We start from the raw sequence: 25,765 nt of genomic DNA on the forward strand, positions 1-25,765 counted from the left end.
AAAGGCTTTTTTTTTTTTTTTTTGCATATTATCTCCATGAAGTTAGTAACAACTAGTATTAGAGTATGCTAAAATGTGAGAAAACACCAGATTATTTGCATGAAAAATGTTTTTGTTTCATAGTTTTTCTTCTTCCAACTCCTTTTCGAGTGTAGATGAATGATTTTGGAATTTTGAATTTGCATGTATTCTGTAAATGCTCGAAATAAACAAAAATAATGAATGAATGAACAGTTTTCACACAGTATATGACGTTCTGATGATGGGTTTTAAATACATGTTTCTTTGCCTCAAAAATTAAATTCATGGTGTCCAGTTGAGTGGATGTGTTTGTAACTCCATGAAAGACAGGTTCATAAAAAAAAAAAAAAAAAAAAAATCAATTGCATTGTTTTTTTTATGCCTAAAGAGGAATAAAAACACTCAGAAAAAAAATCTCGACTAAGGTTTTTATAATTCGTGCATGAAAGGGTTAACTAGTGTTATTTAACAGGGATGAGAAATATATCAAATGAATGCAATTAATCAAAGTTCTGTTTGTCGCAAAATTAAGAAAACTGTGATTATTCCACTGGAAATCTTTGTTGCTCCACAAAAATACAAAATTCAACCTTATTACTTCTTATAAATATATTCATTGTAAACAGTGGTGTACTGGTCCCTGGAGCAGTGGGTATACTCTCAATTTTTGCCTTTTTTTTTGTAAGTAGTCCAGAAAAAAACGCCCTGTTTTAGAAACAGTGACATGTCAGACTATTCTATTTAGTTTACCCAAAAATCCATCAGTAGTATTTGCTCACTATTATAAAATTATCATGACTTGATCAGGAGCAGTTTGTAGGTTTTACTGTTCACACAAGCAGCTGCATGAATGTAAATGGATTCAACATGAGGCAAACATAAGATAATGTTAGCCTTTCGTAACGTTAGCCTTTAAGGTTAGCCTTTCATAACGTTAGCCTACTCAAAAACTTTAACTATTGGCGACAAAATCTCTCCTCTAAATGTGCAGTCATATGGGCAGTAGTTTAAAACAGTGACTCATTCTGAAACCACCTTAAAACTTACCTCAGAATTATGTATTCCATGAAAGTAGGTTCTGTCAATATGTGTCATTCACTTGAAATATGTTTATTCTGCCTTTCTAGTTCACATTTCCAATAATCGTGTAACTTTCAATGCGATGTGCAGTGACCTGTCAATCAACTGGGGTGGCACTGGCACCTGAGGTGTCCAATCAGGTTCCAGAGGTGGACAGCGCTAGTCAGCAATATTTTCTTGGGCATGACCCGCCTTACTCTGCCTCTGATTGGGTCATCAGAGTTTTTGTTTTGTTTGACTTTTTGTTTTGTTTTTTTTTGTTTTGTTTTTTGTTTTGTCCTGTCTTTTTGTCCTGTCTGTAAGCGTGATCAAGTGCCTGTCTTGCATGTTCAATGTAAGTGTTGTAATGCCAAGGCAATCACCTAGACAGCAAAACAAATCTACCTACGGGTATAAATAAAGTAACCTTGACCAGTCCTAATGCCTAAAGTTAACTAATCTAATCAGTGAAGGCGACGAGTAGTAGCCAATTAGAGGCAGAGTAGGGCGGGTCATGGCTTCAAACAGCAATGAGACTGCTAATATAAACAAAAGTTGAGAGGGTGGAGTGAAATAATGGAATGTGAAATAATAGGTGTAATAGTGTCCTCACCATCGTGTAATATTTCTTTTTTTTATCTTTACTAACTATTTATTTATTTTAGTGCAGTTTTTAATATTTTATCATATATATGGGTTGTTTCTAGTTGGTGTTTTTTAGATTCTTTTTCTGTGTTTTTATTTCATGCTGTGCTTTTTGCTATTTCGTTCTTTAACAGCATCTGGGATGTTTTTATTGAATGACAATTAATAAATCTGAATCTGAATCACCATCCTAGGAGAAAAAAAAAATAGCAATTTGGCTGCAGATACTACTGAATGATGCACATTCATCACATAAACATGTGTACCCTAAAAGCTGAAAAAACAGAGTGAAATTATTCCAGATAACTGATGTTGCTTTTCTTTTTGGCACCAAGTCTTCATTTTCAGTGATTTTCTCCTGTTTGTTGCTCAGTTTTTCAATGTTGTTACCCATGACTCACTCCATATAAAGGGGCGTGGTCTGCTTCAGCAAACTGATTAAGAACGACTGTGATTGGTGGATCACTGTGGGCAGTGTGTGTCAGGTACCCAGGTGGAAATTCGATAAGAACACTTAGGGTGGTCCAAAATTTTTTTTTAAGATTCTCTGGATTAGAACCCTGCATTTAGTTCCATATCTGGCCAAATTACTTCGGTCAAAATTTTATGCAAATTAATTAATATTTAGAGGTTGCACAAGACACGTGAAGATTGCTCTATATACTATAACATAACTAGACAAATGAATAAGGCATATTAGAATAATTTGCCATTTTATTCTCAAAATCAAACTGCAACTCGCATAAAAATGTTACTTAGAAAGTCCAGCAAAAAAATGTTCCTGTGTTCTTTGACAACTTGGAGCAAGTACTGTTTGTGATCTTCATTTTTTGTTCGGCTACAGTTGAAGTCTTGAACAAGCTCCACCCCTCTTTCAGCTACATCATTGACAACTTTTCTGGAATGCACAGTTTTCTCATCCTTCTGAAAATCTGCATCATCAGCCCAGTCTTCTGGAGGAATTCTGAAGAATGTTTGTGGCAGATCCAAAGTTTCAAATGTGTTCTCCCAATACCCAATGTGTTCTCTAGGGTGGTCCAACAAAATGGTGGTGACAAAATCCCTGATCTACTTCCCTTCATAATCTGCTTGATTAAGGGTATCCCAACGCTTTAGTGGAACCTCTGAACCTTCATTTTCCATCATGTTGTGAACCATCAGCTGCTTCTGCTCTTGTGTCACACTGGAGTCCAAGAATGCCAGGACAACCAATTCTTCACTCCAGTACCACAGATGTCGGCGGCCTTACTTCATACATATATTGCTAGATGAAGCACTCAAACCTTGGTTTTGATAGTACTGCTGCTTCTCTTACAGGTCAGCTCGGCTACACTGAAAATGCAAAATTAGTCAATTTCCAGGAAACTTCCAATAACTTGTGCAACCTCGAAAACATCTCCTTTTTCTTCCAAATTTTTTCCTAAATCCTCTTTTGAATGCCAAAACCTAATGCAGGGTTCTAATTGAGGTTATCTGAAACTTTATTTTTTACCATGATTGTTGGACCACCCTAGAGAACACATTAGGTACAGTTACATGATGTTTTTTAAATCCGATTTTTTTTTTTTTTTTTTGTCCAGAGGAAATTAACTCAGAACTAAAGTATTTTCTCTTCTGTTTACATGGAAATGTTAAACCCGAATAAAGGGTTTGCGCTGCAGTGCTCACATTGCCTTGTTCTCGCAGCCCTTCTGTTAGTTTAGCTTAGCATAGTCACTGCATTCCCATGGTCACACGTAGCCAGTTTTTTAAAGGTGATTTCTTGTCTTTTGTAAGTGATTTTCTGAAATCCGATTCTCCCTAATTATTTCTTTAGATCTGCGACTTACTGCACTCATACAATCTTGGGACTGTTGTGTTGACGAAAGTTGCAAAATCTTTTTGTTGGAAGGGATGCATGCGCTAAATTAGCTTTGCTTTACCGTTTTAGCTTTGCATTAGTTTTTATTTCCCAAGATTTTATTCCTGCAGTAAGTCACATGGCCATGATTAGGGAGAATTGAATTTCACAAAATCACTCATAAAATACTACGGATCACCCATGAAAGCCTGGCTACGTCTGACCATAGGAATGAAGCGATTATGCTAAGCTAGGCTAAGCTAAGCTAACGGAAGGGCTGCGAGAACAAGGCAATCGGTGCACTGCAGTGCAAACTGTTTAGACCACTTATCGAACTCATTAGTGGATGACGAATTAATAAAAAAAAACAGGTGATGAACTCTTCCCTCAGGGTTTTAGAGGCTGGTAGATCCCATCAGAATAGCCCACTGGAGCGGTTTGGGTTGACTAGACTGCATTGCATATTCTTCCGCCAGCGCAGAATGTGTGCGTCATCGTGACAGGACAAGACAACGAGCATGTGCAGAATGGCAGGAATAAAGTCCAAACGGAATAAAGGGTTTACATGTCCCAGGAATAATTTAGTTCGGAATTAAAAGTGGATTAAACCAGTGACTTTATTCAGATTTAAATTTATTCCGAACTATTCTTTTTCAACTGGAATAAGGTGTTTACATGGTCATCTTCAAAAGGATCTAACGTTTATTCAGATTAAACCAGGAATAAAAGTTGTCATGTAAACGCACGGAATGAGTTCATTTGCCTCCTCCATTGCAGGACCTGCGCCGTGACTACTGCGCACACTTACATTGCGATGACGATGCTCAAACGATATATTGTGCAGCTCTATTTCCTACTGTCCACAGTTGCTGTAGAACATACTATAAATACATGAAGTTTGACACGTGCATTTAGGCATGTGCTCACAGTTTCACATTCCTCTGGGCTGCAGTAAAGGCTCCCATCTCTACCTGTTTTGGACCGAGTGACGACTACACAACACAACCTGTGAAACCGACACATTAAAACCCACACTATGCGTCAAACACGGGCGGTTAAATCACCTGCATCCCCTAAGGTTTGAACACACGGCTGAGTCTATATTCATTTCACATTCCAGTGGTCAGGTCTGTTCTTTTTCTCATTCTTTATAGACCGACGGTACTGAATTTAAAGTGAAGCAGTAGGAGATAAAGGCAAAAACAGACAAATGCTGAACTGTACAAACGACACAAGTAAATGTTGCTTACAAAAGGCAGAGAATGTAATTAAATAAATAGCTGAAAATCTGACTCCTAGGCTAATTGCACCTGATTAAACAAGCGAAAATAAAATAATAAAACAGTCTTTAAACCGTGCGAGTGTAAGCTTTTCTATCATAATGTGGTGTAATTAATTCTCTGTAAAAGTGGAACATTATCTTACAGTGTGGCAGCAAATCGTGCAGCGCTGCTTTATGAGTACGGAGTTATTTTTATGCAGGTTTTCTGAAACCATAAACAAAACTAAACATGTTTTCATCAGCCTTTCTGGCTAATTATTTTTATCACTTTGACTGTAGCTTGCTCCTTTTAGCCGTCCTTGTGAAATAAATTACTCTTAGGAAGACGAGATCAAAACAGAGCATTAGTTAATTTGCTCATCTGGGATTTTTCTCTTCCAATTTATTTTAAGAAAAAGCAGCACACGAGGCGTACGCGCACAAGGCACGCTCACGTTTCCCACTGCAGGCGATTTAGAATCCACAAGGAAATCCAAGCTCCAGAAGCACAGAGTAAACACGGATATGAAAACACTGTGTGATGATGTAGGTGTGTGTGTGTGTGTAGGGTGGGGGGGTGGGGGTGGGGGGTGTTCTTACCGGTCCAGCATCTTGGTGGTGGCTCTCTCCAGCTTCTCCAGGATCTGCAGGAGTTGAGCGTCGTCGTCGCAGAGGCCTCCCCATCCCAGAACACGAGCCAGGTCGTTTCCAGTGCCAAGAGGCAGCACGCCGAGCTGACACTGCACAGAAACAAAACCCATAGTTAGCCTCAAAATGGACTAAGTCATACACTACAGTGGCAGAAAAAATTATTATAAAATTATAAAATCATGTTATTAAAATACTTGCATTTACAAGCAAAATGTAAATAACCTGAACAAATATAAACTTGACATTTCTAAAGAAAATAAAGTGTAATTTTAACAAAATTATGCCTGTTATTAAATGCTTTCTGCCTATCCAATTTGTAATGCACGTATTAACCCTTTCATGCATGAATTACGAGAACCTTAATCAAGAGTGTTTTTATTCCTCTTTAGGCATGAAAAAAAACAATGCGATTAAAAATTTTCTTCTGAAAAATAAATAATAATAATTAAAAAAATAACAATAATAATTTTAAAAATTTTGAAAATACATAAAAAAATAATAATGAAAAAAAAATTCTTATGAACCTATTTTTCATGAAGTTGCAAAAATGTCCACTCGGCTGGACACCACACGTTTAATTTTTGACGCACAGAAACATGTATTTACTGATAAATTGTGTGAAAACTATGGGGAGGGCTTGTGATTTTGGGGGTTTACCCTCAGGAGAGATCTACATAATGTTACCAATTCATGCCAGAAAAGATATGTAGTGTCTTAAAACTTTAATAAAGATATGTGTAAAAAACAAACAAAAAAAACAACAACAACGAAAAGAACAACAAAATCCATGAATATACAAGAGAACAGCTGTAGAATAGCTGTCCACTGTAGTGACCAGTATGCATGAAATGGTTAACGATAACCTAAAAGATAAATTAAGACATAATATTGTTAAATTTGCACTTATTTTTCTTCGACTTCCAGTTGCAGGTTTGATCAGTCCATAACACCTTGTTCCAGTCTTCAGTAGTCCACTGGTGGTGTTTCATGGCCCAGCCAAGCCTCTTTTTCTTATTCTGAAGTCTCAGCAATGGCTTTCTTGCTGCAACTCGACCCATCAAACCTGCAACTGTTCAGTTTTCTCTTCACAGTTGAAACTCAGTCTTGCTTACTACGACCACTATCTTCACTGTGCTTGAAGCTGTTGTCCTGTGAGTCTCCTATCACTCCAGCTGTTCACTCTCAGAAACTTGTGTTCTGATTCTGTTGTGTTTTTGGGTCTGCCAGACCTCTTCCTGTCAGCATTTCCCCCAGTTTCTGAGGAAAGTGGACTTACTGACACTTTGACTTTCTTGGACATTTCTCTGTAGGACAGACCTACATTTTTAAGTGTTCTGATGGTCTGTCTCTCTTCTATCGTTAATTGCCTTTTCCTCTTTTCCATTTTTATAGTAACACACTACTTTCTGCAGTACAATACGGTTCAAATAATGCTCACAATGGTATGGTACCAAAGTGTATTCCAACACTACTTTTTTTTTTTTTTTTTTCTTTTAAACTTTTTATTTAAATTTTTGCACAATATAAAACAGAACAAAACAAAACATCTGAGACAAGACATAAATAAAAAAAAAATAAATAAATTACACCACATAGTATTATTATTGTTACAAATATTATACTACATCTATAGATACATTGCCAAATTTCGAAATATTCATATATTTGTATACATATGCACACATCTATATAAATACAAAACACCTCATGTCAGGGCTTATGAGAGCAATTCTCATCAACAACCCAAAAAGTTTAATTATACAAATAGTCTTCGACCATGTGCCATCTCCGCTTAAAAAGATCCATTTTCATTTGTAATGATGCAGTCATTCTTTCCATAGTGTACACTTGTTTCAGTCTTTGTTTCCATTCTATTACCGTTGGTGATTTGACACTCTTCCAATTTACTGTAACTATTTTTTTTAGCAATCAATAGTAAAACATGTAAAATATATCTCTGCTCTGCATTAAAATCATTGACCGGTATGACTCCAAGTAAATAGAACAAAACATTTGAAGGGACTTCTCTTTTTTACAATTCTTTCAATTTCTTCTTTGATATTTTTCCAGTATATAAACAAGCTCGGACAGTCCCAAAATACGTGTGTATGGTCACCTGTTTTACCACAATTTCTCCAGCATAAAACTGTAGATGGATCCTTGACAAAATAAGATATAACCAAAGGAGTATGAAAAAATCTGGTCTTGAGTTTCCAATCAAATTCCCTCCACTGCTGACTATTGATGCCTTTCTGAATAATATTACATAATTTGTCCCACAATTCGTCTTCTATAACAGTCCAACCCTACTTTTCTGTAGACAGAGGGGGTTGGAAGTAATTCACAAACGTTGGGACACCTATAGGAATTGGTAGCACCAACTTTCGAGGCTTGATCAACCTCCATTGCTGCAGAACGTCTTTAAGTTGTTAACCCATTCCTTGTTCGCCTTTTTGTATAATTCTGAAATGTACATTATTTTCAGTTTTGTTTAACCTTACCTTTTTTTTTTTTTTTTTTTTTTTACCTCTGGCAGTTCACCGCTTACCTTTGTACCATTTCAAGCTGTTCATTGGACTGGAACTGCTTGAATTTCAATACAAAACTGGAAAAATTGAGGTGTTCTAAAACTTTTGACTGGTAGCGTATGTCAAATCATCATGAACAGGACATCTTACAGCTGTAGACATGATGTGTCCCAATATTTTTGTCCATCTAGTTTATAAACATTAATATTTCCTTAAAGTTTAATGGGAGATTTTTCTTGTTAGTTGTGGTAGAAAATTATTATTTTCAGTCAGAGCATAAAAAAATATTTTAGAAATTTAGAGATAGAACATTTAAAATCATAGTCATGGATAAAGAACAAAAAAACAAAAATCAATGTTGAGAGAAAACCATCTAAAGTCAAAACTACTAAAGACAACAGTTTAAACCAATTTATATTGTAACATTTGTCATTATCGTTTTGTATCCCAGACCCCTGTTTGAAAAGAAACACCTGAATTCAACGTGTCCCAATACTTTTGTCCATAGAGTACATAACTTAGGTAATTATTCTATGAGGCTAACGATATTAGGAAAGTCTTTTACTCATATTCGTTAAACTACTAAGAATAAAATCAGGTGGAAATGTTCATCAAGGTGGTTGTTTTTCTTACTGTACTTCTACTTTTGACTCAAACATTTGTACATCTACCTGAAACAACAATATGTGTGTTTTGCCGCCTCCGTCTCCTTTTTTTTCCCAAAACTCACTCATGGGATTGTATATGTTTCTGATGTTTGGCAGGAGAATACAGACTTCCCAGCAAATAATACATTGCAATGCATATGGAGGAGTTGAAATTTGACGAAAAACAGATTTCAGACTAGGAATTACTCGCTGAAAAACAACTTTTTTGTCAAATATAGTGGCTCATCCAATATAAAAATAAGGTTGGTTATTTTCTCAGCTGAAGCCTGTGCCATTATTTAACTGCTGTGTAAAATGGAAATATGATGGTGAAGAGATCTACTTGAATTTATGCACATTATCATGGGATACCACTTCTGCACAATCCACAGTTTGACATATCATGTGGCCATGAAAAGAGAAGTTAATGACCAGTCGTTAACGTTTATCTATAATCTCCTTCTCTTTTGTCAGAAACGGGAAGGCTTAAATTAAACCCCTGAAGAAGGAGCTTAAAAGAATCACAAAATCTATTGTTTCATGCAGAAAAAAACCTGCCATTTGTGAGAGGCTTTTCGAACAGGCAGCTTTTCTCTCTAAGATTACATTAAATCACCTGTTTTCATTTCATCCCACCTTCAATAACAATATCTTTAATACATATTAATATTGATGTAACATTTTTAGCAAGACATGTAGCTTGAGAAAATAAAAGAAATGTGCAGAAAGGAGTCTATTTTAATGTTGACTGCTAGGGAAACACTGTTTGATTCCACCTCATAACCGTATAATTATAATTACACACAACAATATTTTTGCACACCTATTTATATATATACAGTCATGGAAAAAATGATTAAACCACCTCTTGTTTTCTTCAATTTCTTGTTCATTTTAATGCCTGGTACAACCAAAGGTACATCTGTTTGGACAAATATGATAACAACAAAAATTGCTCATAGTAGTTTAATTTCAGAGCTTATATCTATCTATTCTCCATGTTTTCTTGATAATAACCAAAATCACTTAATTTCTTACATCAATATCTATGGAATTGTACTGACAAAAACAGTGCTTTTAAACATTCCATGTTTTCTTTTCTGTATGTTTTTGTCACATAATACACACAGGAGTTAGTACTGGATTGCATAACCATTTTTTTGTTGACTTTTGATGGTCTAATAATTTTTTCCGCGACTGTATTTAACCCTTTAACCCAGGGGTGTCAAACTGATTTCCTTTCAAGGGCCACATTTAGCCCAGTTTGATCTCGAGTGGGTTGGACCAGTAAAATAATAGCATAACAGCCTATAAATAATGAAAATGATTTTTTTTTTCTTTGTTTTAATGCAAAAAAACCCATTAAATTATGAAAATATTTGCATTTGCAAACTAAAAAAAAAAAAAAATTTCTTAGGAAAAATAAGCGCAAATTTAACAATATTATGCCTCAACTTATCGTTTAGGTTATCATTAATACATGTGTATTATGGATTAGATAGACAGAAAACATTTAATAACAGGCATAATATTGTTAAAATTGCACTTTATTTTCTTTAGAAATTTCAAGTTCATATTTGTTCAGGTTATTCACATATTACTGTTAAAGGATAGTTTGCAAATGTAAAGTAAATTTTAAGTAAATTTTATTTATAGAGCACTTTTCACAGACAGAGTCACAAAGTGCTTTATCAATTCAAATCAGAATCAAATTAAGTTTACAGAGACCCAACAGAATCCTTCAGGAGCAAACACTTGTGATTGGTGACAGTAGCGAGGAAAAACTTCCCTTTAACGGGCAGAAACCTCGAGCAGACCCAGACTCCTGAAGGATGGCTGTCTGCCTTGACCAGTTGGGGTTAAAGAGAGAGAGAGAGTAAAGGAGGAGAAAAGAGAGAGCGATAGAGATATAGAGAGACTGGGGGGGGGGATGACACATGGAGTACTTTATGATGAATACATAGAGTGTAATCAGTCTGTGGTGGCCCTGGGTCAGGTGGGAGACTAAAAAGCCTTTTTGAACAGGAGGGTTTTGAGGTGTTTCTTAAAGCTCTCTGCAGAGTCCATGGACCATAGGTGTAGAGGCAGGTCATTCCATAGACGTGGTGCCACAGCTTTAAAAGACCTGTCACCGCGTGTGCTAAAACAGGTGCGTGGAACCATCAGCAGGTGCTGTCCTGAAGACCTCAAGCTGCGAGTCGAGCTGTAGGACTGGATCAGGGAAGCAATGTATGCAGGGGCCTGGTCATGTAGAGCCCGGAAAGTTAGCACAAGAATTTTGAAATGAAGACGATATAGAACAGGGAGCCAGTGGAGAGATTTAAGAATGGGAGTGATGTGGGTTCTCCTGTTTGTGCGGGTCAGAAGCCTGGCAGCAGAGTTCTGGACAAACTGTAGACAGACCAGCTCCTTCTTGTTTAAGCATGTAAACAGGCTGTTGCAGTAGTCTAAGCGAGAAGATACAAAAGCGTGAACGATCATCTCGAGCTCATTTGTGGACACCATAGATCTGAGTTTGGAGATGTTGCGTAGGTGGAAGAAACAGTTTTTGACTAGGTGTTTGGAGTAGAATTCTAAAGACATGTCCTGGTCAAAGATGACACCCAGATTCCTCAGTTTTGTCTTTACCGAGGAACTCAGGTCTCCAAGGTGATGTTTGATCCCTGGGATTGCACTATCCGGGGCAATGATGAGGGTCTCTGTTTTGCTGGAGTTCAGCTGGAGGCTGTTCTCATTTAGCCACTGCTTCAGCTCTGACAAGGAGTTGATTAAGGAACTCAGTTTGTGGGGCTCAGAGGAGTTAAAGGAGCAGTATATCTGGATGTCATCCGCGAATAGATGATAGGAGACATCACTATACTGTCGGATAATGTGGCCAAGTGGGAGGACATAGAGTAAGAATAGCACTGGTCCCAGGACAGAGCCTTGGGGCACACCACACAGTAGATCCGCTGAGTCAGATTGGAAGTTGTTTATTGACACAGTGAAGCTTCTGCCAGTCAGGTAAGAGGAGAACCAGTCTAGCACAGGACCTGACATCCCTACCAGGTCCCTCAGTCTCTCAATCATTATGGTATGGTCCACTGTGTCAAAGGCCGAGGAGAGATCTAGCAGGACCAAGACCGTGGATTTCCCGGAGTCAGCCGCCATCAGGATGTCACTAGACACTTTTAATAGTGCGGTTTCTGTTGAGTGGCGTTGTCTAAACCCAGACTGAAAAGTGTCATAGATCTGGTGTGTCTCCAGAAAAGCTGTAAGTTGTTTAGACACTGCTTTCTCAAGGATTTTGGCCAATAGGGGGAGCTTTAAAATGGGCCTGTAGCTTTTGAAGTCTGTGGGGTCCAGTGTGGTTTTCTTTAGTTTAGGTTCTATGATGGCCTGTTTGAAGGAGCTGGGAAACAAACCAGTTGAGAGCGATGTATGTAAATACTTTCATAACATAATTTTATAATAATTTTTTCTGCGACTCTATTTAACCCAGGGGTGTCAAACTGAATTTCTTTCAAGGGCCACATTTAGCCCAGTTTGATCTCAAGTGGGTTGGACCAGTAAAATAATAGCATAACAGCCTATACATAATGACAGCTAAATTTTTTTTTCTTTGTTTTAATGCAAAAAACCCCATTAAATTATGTAAATATTTGCATTTGCAAAGTGAAAAAACTGAAATTTCTTAAGAAAAATAAGTGCAAATTTAATATTATTGTGTCTCAACTTATCGTTTAGGTTATCATTAATACATGTGCTTTATGGATTGGATAGGCAGAAAGCATTTAATAACAGGCATAATATTGTTAAATTGCACTTTATTTTCTTTAGAAATTTCAAGTTCAGGTTATTCACATATTATTGTTAAAGGATAGTTTGTAAATGTAAATATTTTCATAACATAATTTTATAATAATTTTTTCCGCAGCTGTATTTAACCCTTTAACCCAGGGGTGTCAAACTGAATTTCTTTCAAGGGCCACATTTAGCCCAGTTTGATCTGAAGTTGGTCGGACCAGTTAAATAATAGCATAACAGCCTATAAATAATCACAACTAAAAATGTTTTTCTTTGTTTTAGTGCAAAAAACTCCATTAAACTATGAAAATATTTGCATTTGCAAAGTGAAAAAACTGAAATTTCTTAAGAAAAATAAGTGCAAATTTAACAATATTATGTCTCAACTTATCGTTTAAGTTATCATTAATACATGTGCTTTATGGATTGGATAGGCAGAAAGCATTTAATAACAGGCATAATATTGTTAAAATTGCACTTTATTTTCTTTAGAAATTTCAAGTTCATATTTGTTCAGTTTATTCACATATTACTGTTAAAAGATAGTTTGTAAATGTAAATATTTTCATAACATAATTTTATAATAATTTTTTCCACGACTGTATTTAACCCAGGGGTGTCAAACTGAATTTCTTTCAAGGGCCACATTTAGCCTGACAAAGACAATGCTTTTAGGCATTCCATGTTTTCTTTTCTGTTTTAGTCACATAATACACACAGGAGTTAGTACTGGAGTGCATAACCATTGTTTTTGATGACTTTTGATGGTCTAATATTTTTTTTCCGCGACTGTATTTAACCCTTTAACCCAGGAGTGTCAAACTGATTTCCTTTCAAGGGCCACATTTAGCCCAGTTTGATCTCAAGTGGGTTGGACCAGTAAAATATTAGCATAACAGCCTATAAATAATGACAACTAAAAATGTTTTTCTTTGTTTTAGTGCAAAAAACTCCATTAAACTATGAAAATATTTGCATTTGCAAAGTGAAAAAACTGAAATTTCTTAAGAAAAATAAGTGCAAATTTAACAATATAATGCCTCAACTTATCATTTAGGTTATCATTAATACATGTGCATTATGGATTGGATAGGCAGAAAGCATTTAAATACAGGCATAATATTGTTAAAATTGCACTTTATTACCATTGTTTTTGATGACTTTTGATGGTTTTAATAATTTTTTCCGCGATTATACAATACTATTATATTATTATAATATACAGTATGTTATGCATATTTCTTTTGCTTATGTGTGCGTGTGAAACTGTTGTGGTTTTCTGTGTGACCCTGAGTCATGTGTGGGGTCATGAAGAGCTGCACTTGCACAAGAACGTCTACTTTTATCGATCAGCAGCAGACATAATCAATATCAATCAATTTCTCATTTACTTGTGTTTGTGTGTTTGTGTGTGTGTGTGTGTGTGTGTGTGTGCGCATGTCTTTGTGGTTAAATGAACAACCCTAAGGCTACTGTTGTACCCTGGTGATGTATCGCCAACAAGGAAATCTGAACAAACTAATGTCAACTTTTATAATATACACTCAACAAAAATATAAATGCCCCACTTTTGTTTTTGCTCCCATTTTTCATGAGCTGAACTCAAAGATCTAAAACTTTTTCTATGTACACAAAAGGCCTATTTCTCTCAAATATTGTTCATAAATTTGTCTAAATCTGTGTTAGTGAGCACTTCTCCTTTGTCCTTTGCTGAGATAATCCATCCACCTCACAGGTGTGGCATATCAAGATGCTGATTAGACAGCAGGATTATTGCACAGGTGTGACTTAGGCTGGCCACAATAAAAGGCCACTCTAAAATGTGCACTTTTACTGTATTGGGTGGTCCAGGGGGGTCAGAAAACCAGTCAGTATTTGGTGTGACCACCATTTTCCTCGCACAGTCTTCTTCATGAATTCTCTGAAACAGCTTTGGAGATGGCTTATGGTAGAGAAATGAACATTCAATTCACAGGCAAAAGCTCTGGTGGAGATTCCTGAAGTCAGCATGCCAATTGCATATTCCCTCAAAACTTGTGACATCTGTGGTATTGTGCTGTGTGATAAAACTGCACATTTTGGAGTGGCCTTTTATTGTGGCCAGCCTAAGGCACACCTGTGCAAAAATCCTGCTGTCTAATCAGCATCTTGATAGGCCACACCTGTGAGGTGGATGGATTATCTCAGCAAAGAAGAAGTGTTCACTAACACAAATTTAGACAGATTTGTGAACAATATTTGAGAGAAATAAACCTTGTGTGTACACAGAAAAAGTTTTAGATCTTTGAGTTCAGCTCATGACAAATGGGAGCAAAAACAAAAGTGGGGCATTTATATTTTTGTTGAGTGTAGCTAGCTAAACGAATATCAACTTTCTCTGTTCTGAAAGATAGTGATCGGACATTTTCAAGTCCTAATACGACGCATTTTCTCTCATAGATGGAAAAAACAGCTGATAAAATAAAAAAAGTCTGCATCCTTTATCTCACAGGTGTCAAACATGCGGCCCGGGGGCCAAATCCGGCCCGCCAAAGGTTTCAATCTGGCCCCTAGGATGAATTTGTGAAATGTAAAAATTACACTGACGATATTAACAATCAAGGGTGTTCAAATCATTTTAGATCATTTCAGTCTAAAGTGGATCAGACCAGTAAAATACTATCATAATAACCTATAAATAATGAAAACTGTAAATTTGTCTCTTTTAGTGTAAAAACAGTAAAATTACACAAAAATGTTCACATTTACAGTCTAGCCTTTTACAAAAAATGTGAATATCTAAAATGTCTTAAGAGAAGTATGTGGAATTTTAATAATATTCTCCCTGTTATTTAATGTATTGTGTATTTGTAGATCCACTGTGATCTCTAAGTTGTGATTCACATGTATAAATGATAAACTAAGGCGTAATATTGTTAACATTGCACTGATTTTGCTAAAGAATTTTCAGGTTGTTCATATTTGTTCATGTTATGTTCAAGTACAATATGTAGATGTAAACAATTTCATTACGGAATTTACTTTTTTCACTCAAAAGTTCTTATCCAATTATTTATATTATTTTACTGGTCCGGCCCACTTTAGATCACATTAAGCTGTATGTGGTCCCTGAACTAAAATGAGTTTGACACCCCTGCTTTATCTTAATGAGTAGAGACAAAGGCCTGGATGATCCTTGGCTTCAACATGTTAAACTAACTAATGAAAGTATCACGACCTGAAAATAATCATCCGGGCTGATTACAAATTAGAGCCGTGTAACGTGACCCGGTGTTCCTTAACTCTAATTAATTGCGCAGCGTTCAAGAATTAGTTGAGGTGAGTCGCATGTCATGCTGCCCCTGTGAATCCTACTGTAGCTTCCTCTCCTTCTCTGCCTGGAAAACCTCATCTACAGCCTGAGACACATCAGTCGCTTTTCCACGGACCCTCAAATTGCAAGAATATAACCTAATGAAAAAAGGACAATTTCGCCAAAAGTCTCATTTTGCGATTAAAAGTTTTTGCACTGGCAAGAGGTGGTTTTTGGGCATAGCGCAAATGGTATATCATGCAAAACTGCAATGGAAAGATCTTTTTTCACAACTAGAGTCAGGTGAATTAAAAAAGCGGATGTTGACAGACGTTACAACCGAGGTTATTACGAAATAACGAAATCTGGGATTGAAAAAATATTTTCGTTAACTGAAATAAATAAAAACTATAATCAAAAGAAAAAAACGATAACTGAAAATGTGACGTGTGCTTACAAAACTAAAACGGATAAAAATTATGGATAAAATTCCCTTCGTTTTCGTCTTTGTCACTGTCAGATTGATAAGAAAGTGATTTATTTCGCTCTAGCAATTTTAAGTGGTGGCACCATACGACACTTTACGGTCCGTCACTTGTGGTTTAGAGTCGTCTTCTGGTCCCCACTCTACCTGGAAACATGGAGACTAAAGTTGGGAGAAAGCAGCAGAGTCCTGTCTGGGATTTATTTGAATACGACGACAAAAAAGATAAAATATACGACAAAACTAAAACTGAACTAAAACTAAGCATTTAGGAAAAAAATGAAAACTAATAAAAACTAGCAAACCTGCTCTACAAACTAACTTAAACTAACTGAACTAGAGAAAAAAAGTCAGAACTAAATAAAACTAAACTATAATGAAAAATCCAAAACTATTAGAACCTTTGTTACAACAAGCAAAGAAGAAGAAGAAACATGTTGCGGTATGTGTGGACACACCAGGAAACCCAATCATTTTTTAATTTAGTACGAGATAGAGGGGTAATATATAATAATAATAATAACTATATCTGTAAATCAACACCATATTTACGTTCGTCGCCATGTTTATGGAATAACTTCTCATGTCATCTTGCAATAACAAATAAATAAATCATCGCATTTGTGATTTAATGGAAAAACCAACATTAGCACTTCTATTTTTTTGACATTTAGTAAATATCGGTAAAGTTTTGCGCAGATATCCAATGGAAAAGCGACTAGTGTCTATTACTTCACTCATCACATATTCAACATTGATGTTCTATCGTCTGCATAATTTCATTTACTGATTTTACATCTTCATACAGTCACATACGATCATTTTTTTTTAACGATGGTGCTAAGCTAAACTCAGACTAAGCTAACCTGCAGGTAAAACAGCTTCATTTATAGAGAAAATGTTCATAAGTTTGACATAACTCCTCGGACTGATTTTTAATGTGACTCTTTTTGGTCATCATTCACTGACCTTGATTTTTTACATAATAAAAATCTTTAAATAAATAAATAATAAATAATACATAAGCCTTTAACCTACTGAGGTGCATATCTTTGGAGTGTAGGGAGCAGCCGGAGGACCTGGAGATACATGGATAAAGGAGGCCAGCACTGGGGTCGAACCCACACATCCCTAAAAATCTAAAACTTCAATTCCATAAAGAACCATATATCACGCAATGGAAAGACCTTTTATGTAACTAGAGTCAGGTGAATTAAAAAACGGATGTTGACGAACGTTACAACAAGCGAAGAAGAAGAAGAAGAAACATGTCACGGCATGTGTGGACACACCAGGAAACCCGATCATTTTTTAATTTAGTACAAGATAGAGGACTCTTATATAATAATAATAATGAATATATCTGTAAATCAACACCATATTTACATTTGTCGCCATGTTTATGGAATGACTTCTTGTGTCATTTCGCGATAATAACTAAACAAATCATCACATTTTTTGACATTTAGTAAATATTGGCAAAGTTTTTGCACAGATGTCCAATGGAAAAGCGACTAGTGTCTATTACTTCACTCATCTCATATTCAACATTGATGTTCTATCATCTGCATAATTTCATTCCTGATTTTACATCTTTAAACAGTCACATATGGTAATTTTTTTTTAACGATGGTGCTAAGCTAAACTCAGACTAAGCTAACCTGCAGGTAAAACAGCTTCATTTATAGACAATGTTCATAAGTTTGACATAACTCCTCGGACTGATTTTTAATGTGACTCTTTTTGGTCATCATTCACTGACCTTGATTTTCTACATAATAAAAATCTTTAAATAAATACATAATAAATCATAAATAAGCCCTTAACCTACTGAGGTGCATGTCCTTGGAGTGTAGGGAGCAGCCGGAGGACCTGGAGATACATGGATAAAGGAGGCCAGCGCTGGGGTCGAACCCATACATCCCTAAAAATCTAAAACTTCAATTCCACAAAGAACCATATATCAACTACTGTGTGGAAGTTTACGGTAACACGTATAAGAGCAACACAAAGTCATTGTATCTCCTACAGAAGAGCGCTATCAGGATTATCCATACAGCAGATTATCAGGAACACACTAATTTATTATTTATTATTTATGGATTATTGAAATGACAAGAGCTAGTTAAGCTACAGACATTACTTGTTATGTTTAGGGCCAAAAGTAAAGTACTACCAGCTGAATTACAAAAAATGTTTGTCTTTACTTCAGAGAATGAAGAGCATAGAAGGAAAGGTCATTTCAAGCACCAGTGGTTGGTGTTAAACTCTGGAATTCTCTTTATAATGAGCTGAAGGACTGGAAAAACATATTCCAACTGAAAAAAGTATATAAAGACCAAACAATAAGATTATATGAACAGTTATAATTAGGATAGTTAGTTATAGTTTTGGCTTAGAGTCTGGTTTTGACCAACTTGATATGCAAAGTGTCATGAGATAACTTTTGTTATGATTTGGCGCTATATAAATAAAATTTAATTGATTGATTGTTTATAAGTTTTTACATTTTTTTGTATTTGTTTTGCATCTTGTAACATATTTATTTGCTTATTTTGGTCTGGTATCATAATTGTTTTGCATCATTTCATCAGGTATATATTTACCTATGTTTTGCTTGTTTTGTACTTCCTGGATATGTAGTTTTGCACTTGGTTTTGTATTGGTTTTGTATTCATTTTGTGTTATTACCTCCACCAGAAGGTATTGTGATCACTTTGCTTTGTGTGTTTGTTTGTTTGTTTGTTTGTTAGCAACTTTACGGGAAAACTATTACAATCATCTTTACCAAATTTTACCTACAGATACACCTAGGCCCTGGGATGAATTCAATTTTGGGCCCAAGTAGGCCAAAGTTCAAGGTCACAAATTTTCCTATCTCTTATCACTGAGCAATTTTCAATTCATAAAAAAAAAATTCATAAAAAATTCAGAACGACTCCGATTAGCCTCCAATTTGATACACCCGTAGCTTAGAACAATATCTTGTTACCTTATATTTTTTTTGCAAGGGTTTGTTTGTTTGTCTGTCTGTTTGTTTGTTAGTTAGCAAGATAACTCAAAAAGTTATGGATGAATTTTCATGAAATTTTCAGAAAATGTTGATACTGGCACAAGGAACAAATGATTACATTTTGGTGGTGCTCGGGGTGGGGATGGGGGGGTCAGATCTGCCTTGGTGAAGGTCTGCACTCTGAGTGCTTTTCTACTTTTTGGATGTGTTTTGTTTGGTTTGTCTGAGTTTATACAGTATGACTTTATAGCTAGTTGTGTATAGCTAACCATTAAGGCTATTATTATTTAGAAGGGGGCAGGAAAAATAAGATTTTCTTCATCCTGCTCCTTTTCGAGCATGGGTGTGTATATGTTTGTTCACCTGATGATTATCGAAATGCCTGCTGATGAAATGCACAACCATGAACGAACTAAAAAAAAAAACCAGAACTACTGATATCAAAACCAAACTGAAACACTAAATAAAAACCAAGATACCGACAAATATTCTAAACTCTAAGTCTTTCTGTGTTTTCATCTGTTGTCCACAGTTACCCTAGGATGATATCATCATCCCTTCACCCTCTCCGCCTCTTCTTCCACCTCCGTCTCACCTGTTTATGTAGGCTGAGTTTATCCAGCTCTGAGAGCACCCAGCCCACGCTGCCATCTCCTCCGCACACCAGGATCCGGAACGTCACAAACTTCTGGAAAAGGCGCAGACTGAGCCAAGTACAAGAGGGGGATGAAAAACGGGCAAGAAAAACACAAAAGAAGGGAAAGCGGTTACAATTAGAGAAGACGTGTATTGTTGTCACTGCCTCGAGAATATCTGTGGTTTGGCGTAAAAACGTACCCGAGCTCCGGTCCACCATTCATCAGGTCAAACACCTGAGCCGGGTTGAGGAGCTGCTTGAACTTGCGCAGGAACTTGACCCCCTGGTTGTCTCCACTCTTAGAGTTGACCAGGACCAGGAGAGGACTTGAGCAGGATGCTGAGGTGGCCTTCCAGAAGCCTGAAGGAACAGTTTCCAAATGTATTATTGTTATAAGAAGGGACAGAGTTTATTCTGATGTGTAATGCTGTTGCGAAATGGACAGAGTCTATTTTTGATATGTATCACATTTTTATGTTTGTGCTTAGTCAGAATTTATGCCACATTTCCACTGTATGGCACCAGCTCGACTTGACTCGGCTCGGCTCGACTCAAGTACCAGGTCCTATTCCTGGAGACTGTTTCCATTACAGGATACTACTGACTTTATAGTACCTGGACGTCATAGCGATCCGTGTCGTTGCTGATAAACTCACTCATTGCGTGTTGTCTTGTCAAGCTCACACTGAATTTTTACATCGGCCACCAAAGACTGAATCTCCTCGACCCGCCATGCTGTAGTTTTGTGGGCTGTCATCATGTGGATTAACCTACCGCTATATTTACTGTCAACTTCCGCATCTGTTTTTTGTAAATAGGCGGGTCACAGAGAAAACTGTCTGACCAATCAGTGGTCTGCAGTGTTTACACGTCACGTTTTAGTGTCTGGTCCCCAGTCCTGGAACCTCAGCGGAGGTGATACCAAAAGACTAGTACCGGGTACCAGATTCCAGGTCCGTTTTTTTTTATACCTCCGCCGGGAGGTATTGTGATCACTTTGCTTTGTGTGCATGTGTGCGTGTTTGTTTGTTTGTTTGGTAGCAAGATAACTCAAAAAGTTATTGACGGATTTTCATGAAAATAAGAAATGATCAAATTTTAGTGGTGATTGGGGGGAGCAGGCAGATCTGTCTTGGTGGAGGTCTGTGCTCTCCAAGTGCTTTTCTTGTTCATAATGGAAACGCAAAAAGGCCGAGTCGAGTCGAGTCGAGCTGGTACCACATAGTGGAAAAGCAGTATTAGTCTGATCTGTGTAGGATTTGTTGAGTTACTTATGGGATCTGACCTGAGAATTTAGGCGGCAGATCTGGTGTTTGGGGTAAAACCACTATAACCCAGAAACTCGATTTCAGGAATGTAAATAAACTGAATTAAAGCGCTGCCACAGGATAAACTGGAAAAGCAATCGGAGAGCGCAGACCTCCGCCAAGGCAGATCAGCCCCCTACCCCCGATCACCACCAAAATTTAATCATTTGTTCCTTGTGCCAGTATCAACATTTCCTGATAATTTCATCAAAATCCTTCCATAACTTTTTGACTTATTTTGCTAATAGACACACAAACAAACAAAAAATCCGTCCCTCCCATCCTGTCCCCCCAATCACAACCGAAATTTAATCATTTGTTCCTTGTGCCAGTATCAACATTTCCTGAAAATTTCATCCAAATCCTTCCATAACTTTATGAGTTGTCTTGCTAACAGACAAACCCCAATGAAAACACAAGAAAAGCACTTGGAGAGCGCAGACCTCCGCCAAGATAGATCTACACCCCCACCCCCCCGATCACCACCAAAATTTAATCATTTCTTCCTTGTGCCAGTATCAACATTTCCTGAAAATTTCATGAAAATCCGTCCATAACTTTTTGAGTTATCTTGCTAACAAACAAACAAACAAACACACGCAAACACGCACGCACACAAACACACAAAGCAAAGTGATCACAGTATCTCCTGGTGGAGATAATAACCTTCGCCATTCCTTGGTGGAGATCAAAACAACCGTAAGTATTGTTCTTATCTGGAAAGCCTCTCCCTAAAATAGCTGAAAACGGAAATATTCAGGTAAGTTATTGTGTTTTTACCTCCACCAAGGAATGGCGGAGGTTATGTTTTCATCGGGGTTTGTCTGTTAGCAAGATAACTCAAACAGTTTTGGACACATTTGGATGAAATTTTCAGGAAATGTTGACACTGGCACAAAGAACAAATGATTAAATTTTGTGCTTGTGATCAACGGGGGAACTGATCTGCCTTAGTGGAAGTCTGCTCTCTCCGAGTGCTTTACTAGTTGTGTTTTTTTTGTTTTTTCTATAAAACAGTAGAAACATCCAAGGTTCAGTGTTTGTGTCACACCCTCAGTGCGTTTTACACAACTATAGGGTCGACCAGTGACACTATTGAACTTTGCCCCATGAACAGCAGAGATATGTGGATGTGATCTGTGATATGTGCGTTAGACGGTGGTGTCCTACCATCGGAGTCGATACTGTTGAGTGCAGTCGGAGGGATGATGGACACACGACATTGACCCAAGGGACACACCTTCCCCATTTGTTCTTTACAGCTGTTGTGGACCTGGAAGCACACACACACACACACACACACACACACACACGTACACACAGCACGGTCAGTCGTCTCCGTAGTAATTCTATATTTCAGGACAAGTAGAAAGGTCATTACATCCCTCTGCAACTCACCAAATGTCACATCTATAACCTTTACAAATACCACTCTGATTTATTTGTGTTCTTGCCTGTGCGTGTGCTTGTGGCATTAGACTTTGTAATGTGTGTCCATTTGCCCTAAATATTCAGGACACTCAGCCTCGGCTAAGTAGAGCCGAGGCTCAGAGTGAGGTTACATGTGTGTAGTTGTGTTTGAATTTGTGCCTTAAAGGCTTAATGTGTGTAGACTGACTTCGACTCCTTTCTTCTCTCTGTGTATTAACAGAAGCGAAGTAGATCCCTGCACTGCTTACATTCCAGCATTCACCCTTTGTACTTTGTGTTTTTAGCGTCATCAAGCAAGTATTCCGAAGTGAACTTGACCTTTCATGCCACTTCTTGTTTTATGGCGCTTTTATTACTTCCGCCAAGATGTTACATGATCACTCGAGTTTGTGTCTTTATGGAAGATACCGTCCTGATTTCATGAAACTTGCTGGAAGGGCCCTAACATTATGGAACAGATGCATCAAAGTAGAGGAGGTTTTGCTTTTTTTAATAACTGAAGGCCTCAAGGAAAAGATTAGAAAAACAAAACATGATGGAGGCACTGATGTTGCCATGGAACCAAGGTTCTAATAGTTTTGGATTTGTCATTATAGTTTAGTTTTATTTAGTTTTGACTTTTTTTCTGTAATTCAGTTAGTTTTAATTAGTTTTTAGAGCAGGTTTGCTAGTTTTTATTAGTTTTCATTAGTTTTCGTTATTTTCTAAATGCTTAGTTTTGGTTTAGTTTTAGTTTCTTTATATCTTTTATGTTCTTCACTGCTGAATTCTAATAAATCCCAGACAGGACTCTGCTGCTTTCTCCCAACTTTAGTCTGCATGTTATCAGGTAGAGTGGGGACCAGAAGACGACTGGAAACCACAAATGACCAGAAGTGACGGCTGTTAAATATCATATGGTGCCAGCAGCTAAAATTGATTGAAGGAAATAAATCGATTTTATATCAATCCGACATTGACAAAGACGAAAACGAAGGAAATTTTATCCAGAATTTTATACGTTTTAGTTTTGTAAACACACAGTTTCTGTTAGTTATAATTTTGTTCTTTAAATTATAGTTTTTATTTGTTACAGTTGACGAAAATGTTTTTACAATTCTAGTTTTCGTCATTTCGTTAGTTTTCGTTAACGATAATAACCTTGCATGGAACAAAATATTACATATCGTTAGCTTCATAGCATAATTGCCTAAACCAGTGTTTTGTTAATCTTGGGGTCGGGACCCCACGTGGGGTCGCCTAGAATTTAAACGGGGTCGCCTGAAAATTCTAGTAATTGATAAAAACAAAAATAAAAATTCACTAATAAAAAATATGTGGTGAGTTGAGCAAGACGATCCTAATACATAAAAGACATGGCAAACTGTGAAGCTGAAACTGAAGCACTGTGGTTCTGTTTATCTGTCAAATGTTCATTGTGGTCAGTTTCAGATGCTGCAGCTCTTTCATAATTCATAGTTTGAGTTCTTGTTTGTTCAGTATTAATTGTCAGCCTTGTAAATCCAAGCTGGACTGACTGTACATATCCTGACCAAGGAAAATCAAATTCTCACTTTGTGCAGTAATCTACACCTGGCTTTTCTGCCTCCGTCCATAATAATATACATTATATAGACTAAATGTCATCTAAAATTAATGTTTATTTGCAACATAGTATAGCAAACTATTACATGATCAAAACCAAATTTATTTTGGACTGGACTTAGTGATAAGTAATGACTGCTGTAACCATGTATATGTGTATTATTGGCATCGTCCTTATTATTATTATTATTATTATTATTATTATTATTATTATTATTATTAATGTTTCGTCTGGTCTGCGATTGTCCACATGTCGTCAGTGTACTGGCATTGATAACTGGCATAAGGTGTGGAAATGTATAGCATGTACAGCCTAATTTTTTTTTTTTTTTTTTAGTTATTATTATTTTACTCTTTTTTATTTTCCATAGAAGAAAAACTCAATAAAGGTCAAGTCATGAAAAAAAAAAAAATAATAATAATTTTAGCAAAAAAAAAAAGAAGTCTCCGTTTTGAATGTCTGGGGTCGCCAGAAATTTGTGATGTTAAAATAGGGTCACGAGCCAAAAAAGGTTGGAAACCACTGGTCTAAATCATACACTATACGGACAAAAGTATTGGGACGCGTTGACTCCAGGTGTTTCTTTTCTAACAGGGGTCTGGGATACAAAACAATAACAGGAGGCATTCACTGTGACATCCTTTTTGCCACATAATGCTTACGTAGTGTCACATTAAGCTTCATCATATTTTTTCCATCCATAGTTGCATTCATTTTTCATTTTTGATGATGGAGAATCAGACCGCAGGATCAAGTCTTCATCACGTCCCAAATTAGAGTCTGGACTTTATGGAGGCTAATCCACGTGTGAAAATGATGTCTCACTCTCCCTGAACCATTCTGTCACAAGCCTGATGATCCTGATCAATCCTGGCATTGTCCAAACTGTTTGACATTAGAGACATGAGGACACTTACTGCATCAGTTAGAGCACAGGTGTCAAACATGCGGCCTGGGGGCCAAATCTGGCCCGCCAAAGGGTCCAATCTGGCCCGTGGGATGAATTTGTGAAATGCAAAAATTACACTAAGATATTAACAATCCTTTTCGAACAATTCAATCTCAAGTGGGTGAAACCAGTAAAATACTATCATAATAATATATAAATAATGACAACTCCAAATTTTTCTCTTTGTAAATGTAAATATTTTCATGTATTTACACTAAAACAAAGTATAATTTTGCAAAAAATATGAATAACCTGAAATGTCTTAAGAGAAGTAAGTATAATTTTCACAATATTCTGCCTGTTACTCAATGTTTTGTGTGTTTGTAGATCCACTGTGATCTGTAAGTTATAATGTACATGTGTAAATGATAAACTGAGGCAGAATATTGTTAAAATTTTACTTATTTTTTCAGTTTGTTCATGTTATTCACATCTTTTGAAAGGATAGTTTATAGATGTAAACCTTTTCATAACATAAATTAACTTTTTTCACTCTGAAACATAGAGAAAAGTTTGGAGTTGACATTATTTATATATTATTATGTTATTATTTTACTGGTTCGGCTCACTGCAGATCAAATTTGGCTGAATATGGCCCCTGAACTAAAATGAGTTTGACACCCCTGAGT

General features: G+C 36.6%; 1 protein-coding gene across 2 annotated transcripts in view; it reads right to left on the reverse strand.

The window, feature by feature from the left end:
* LOC115438539 (diacylglycerol kinase delta) overlaps positions 1-25,765 on the reverse strand; it is a 292,835-nt gene that overhangs the window by 81,999 nt on the left and 185,071 nt on the right. For both annotated transcript variants that reach the window (XM_030162205.1, XM_030162204.1), the window contains exons 8-11: positions 22,342-22,444; positions 20,065-20,224; positions 19,823-19,931; positions 5,427-5,566 (exon numbers count right to left, since the gene is read on the reverse strand). In XM_030162205.1, the coding sequence (XP_030018065.1) occupies positions 5,427-5,566; positions 19,823-19,931; positions 20,065-20,224; positions 22,342-22,444 (512 nt within the window). The remainder of the gene's footprint in view (positions 1-5,426; positions 5,567-19,822; positions 19,932-20,064; positions 20,225-22,341; positions 22,445-25,765) is intronic.

This window comes from Sphaeramia orbicularis, chromosome 18 (assembly GCF_902148855.1).
Source record: "Sphaeramia orbicularis chromosome 18, fSphaOr1.1, whole genome shotgun sequence".
Lineage (NCBI taxonomy): Eukaryota > Metazoa > Chordata > Actinopteri > Kurtiformes > Apogonidae > Sphaeramia > Sphaeramia orbicularis.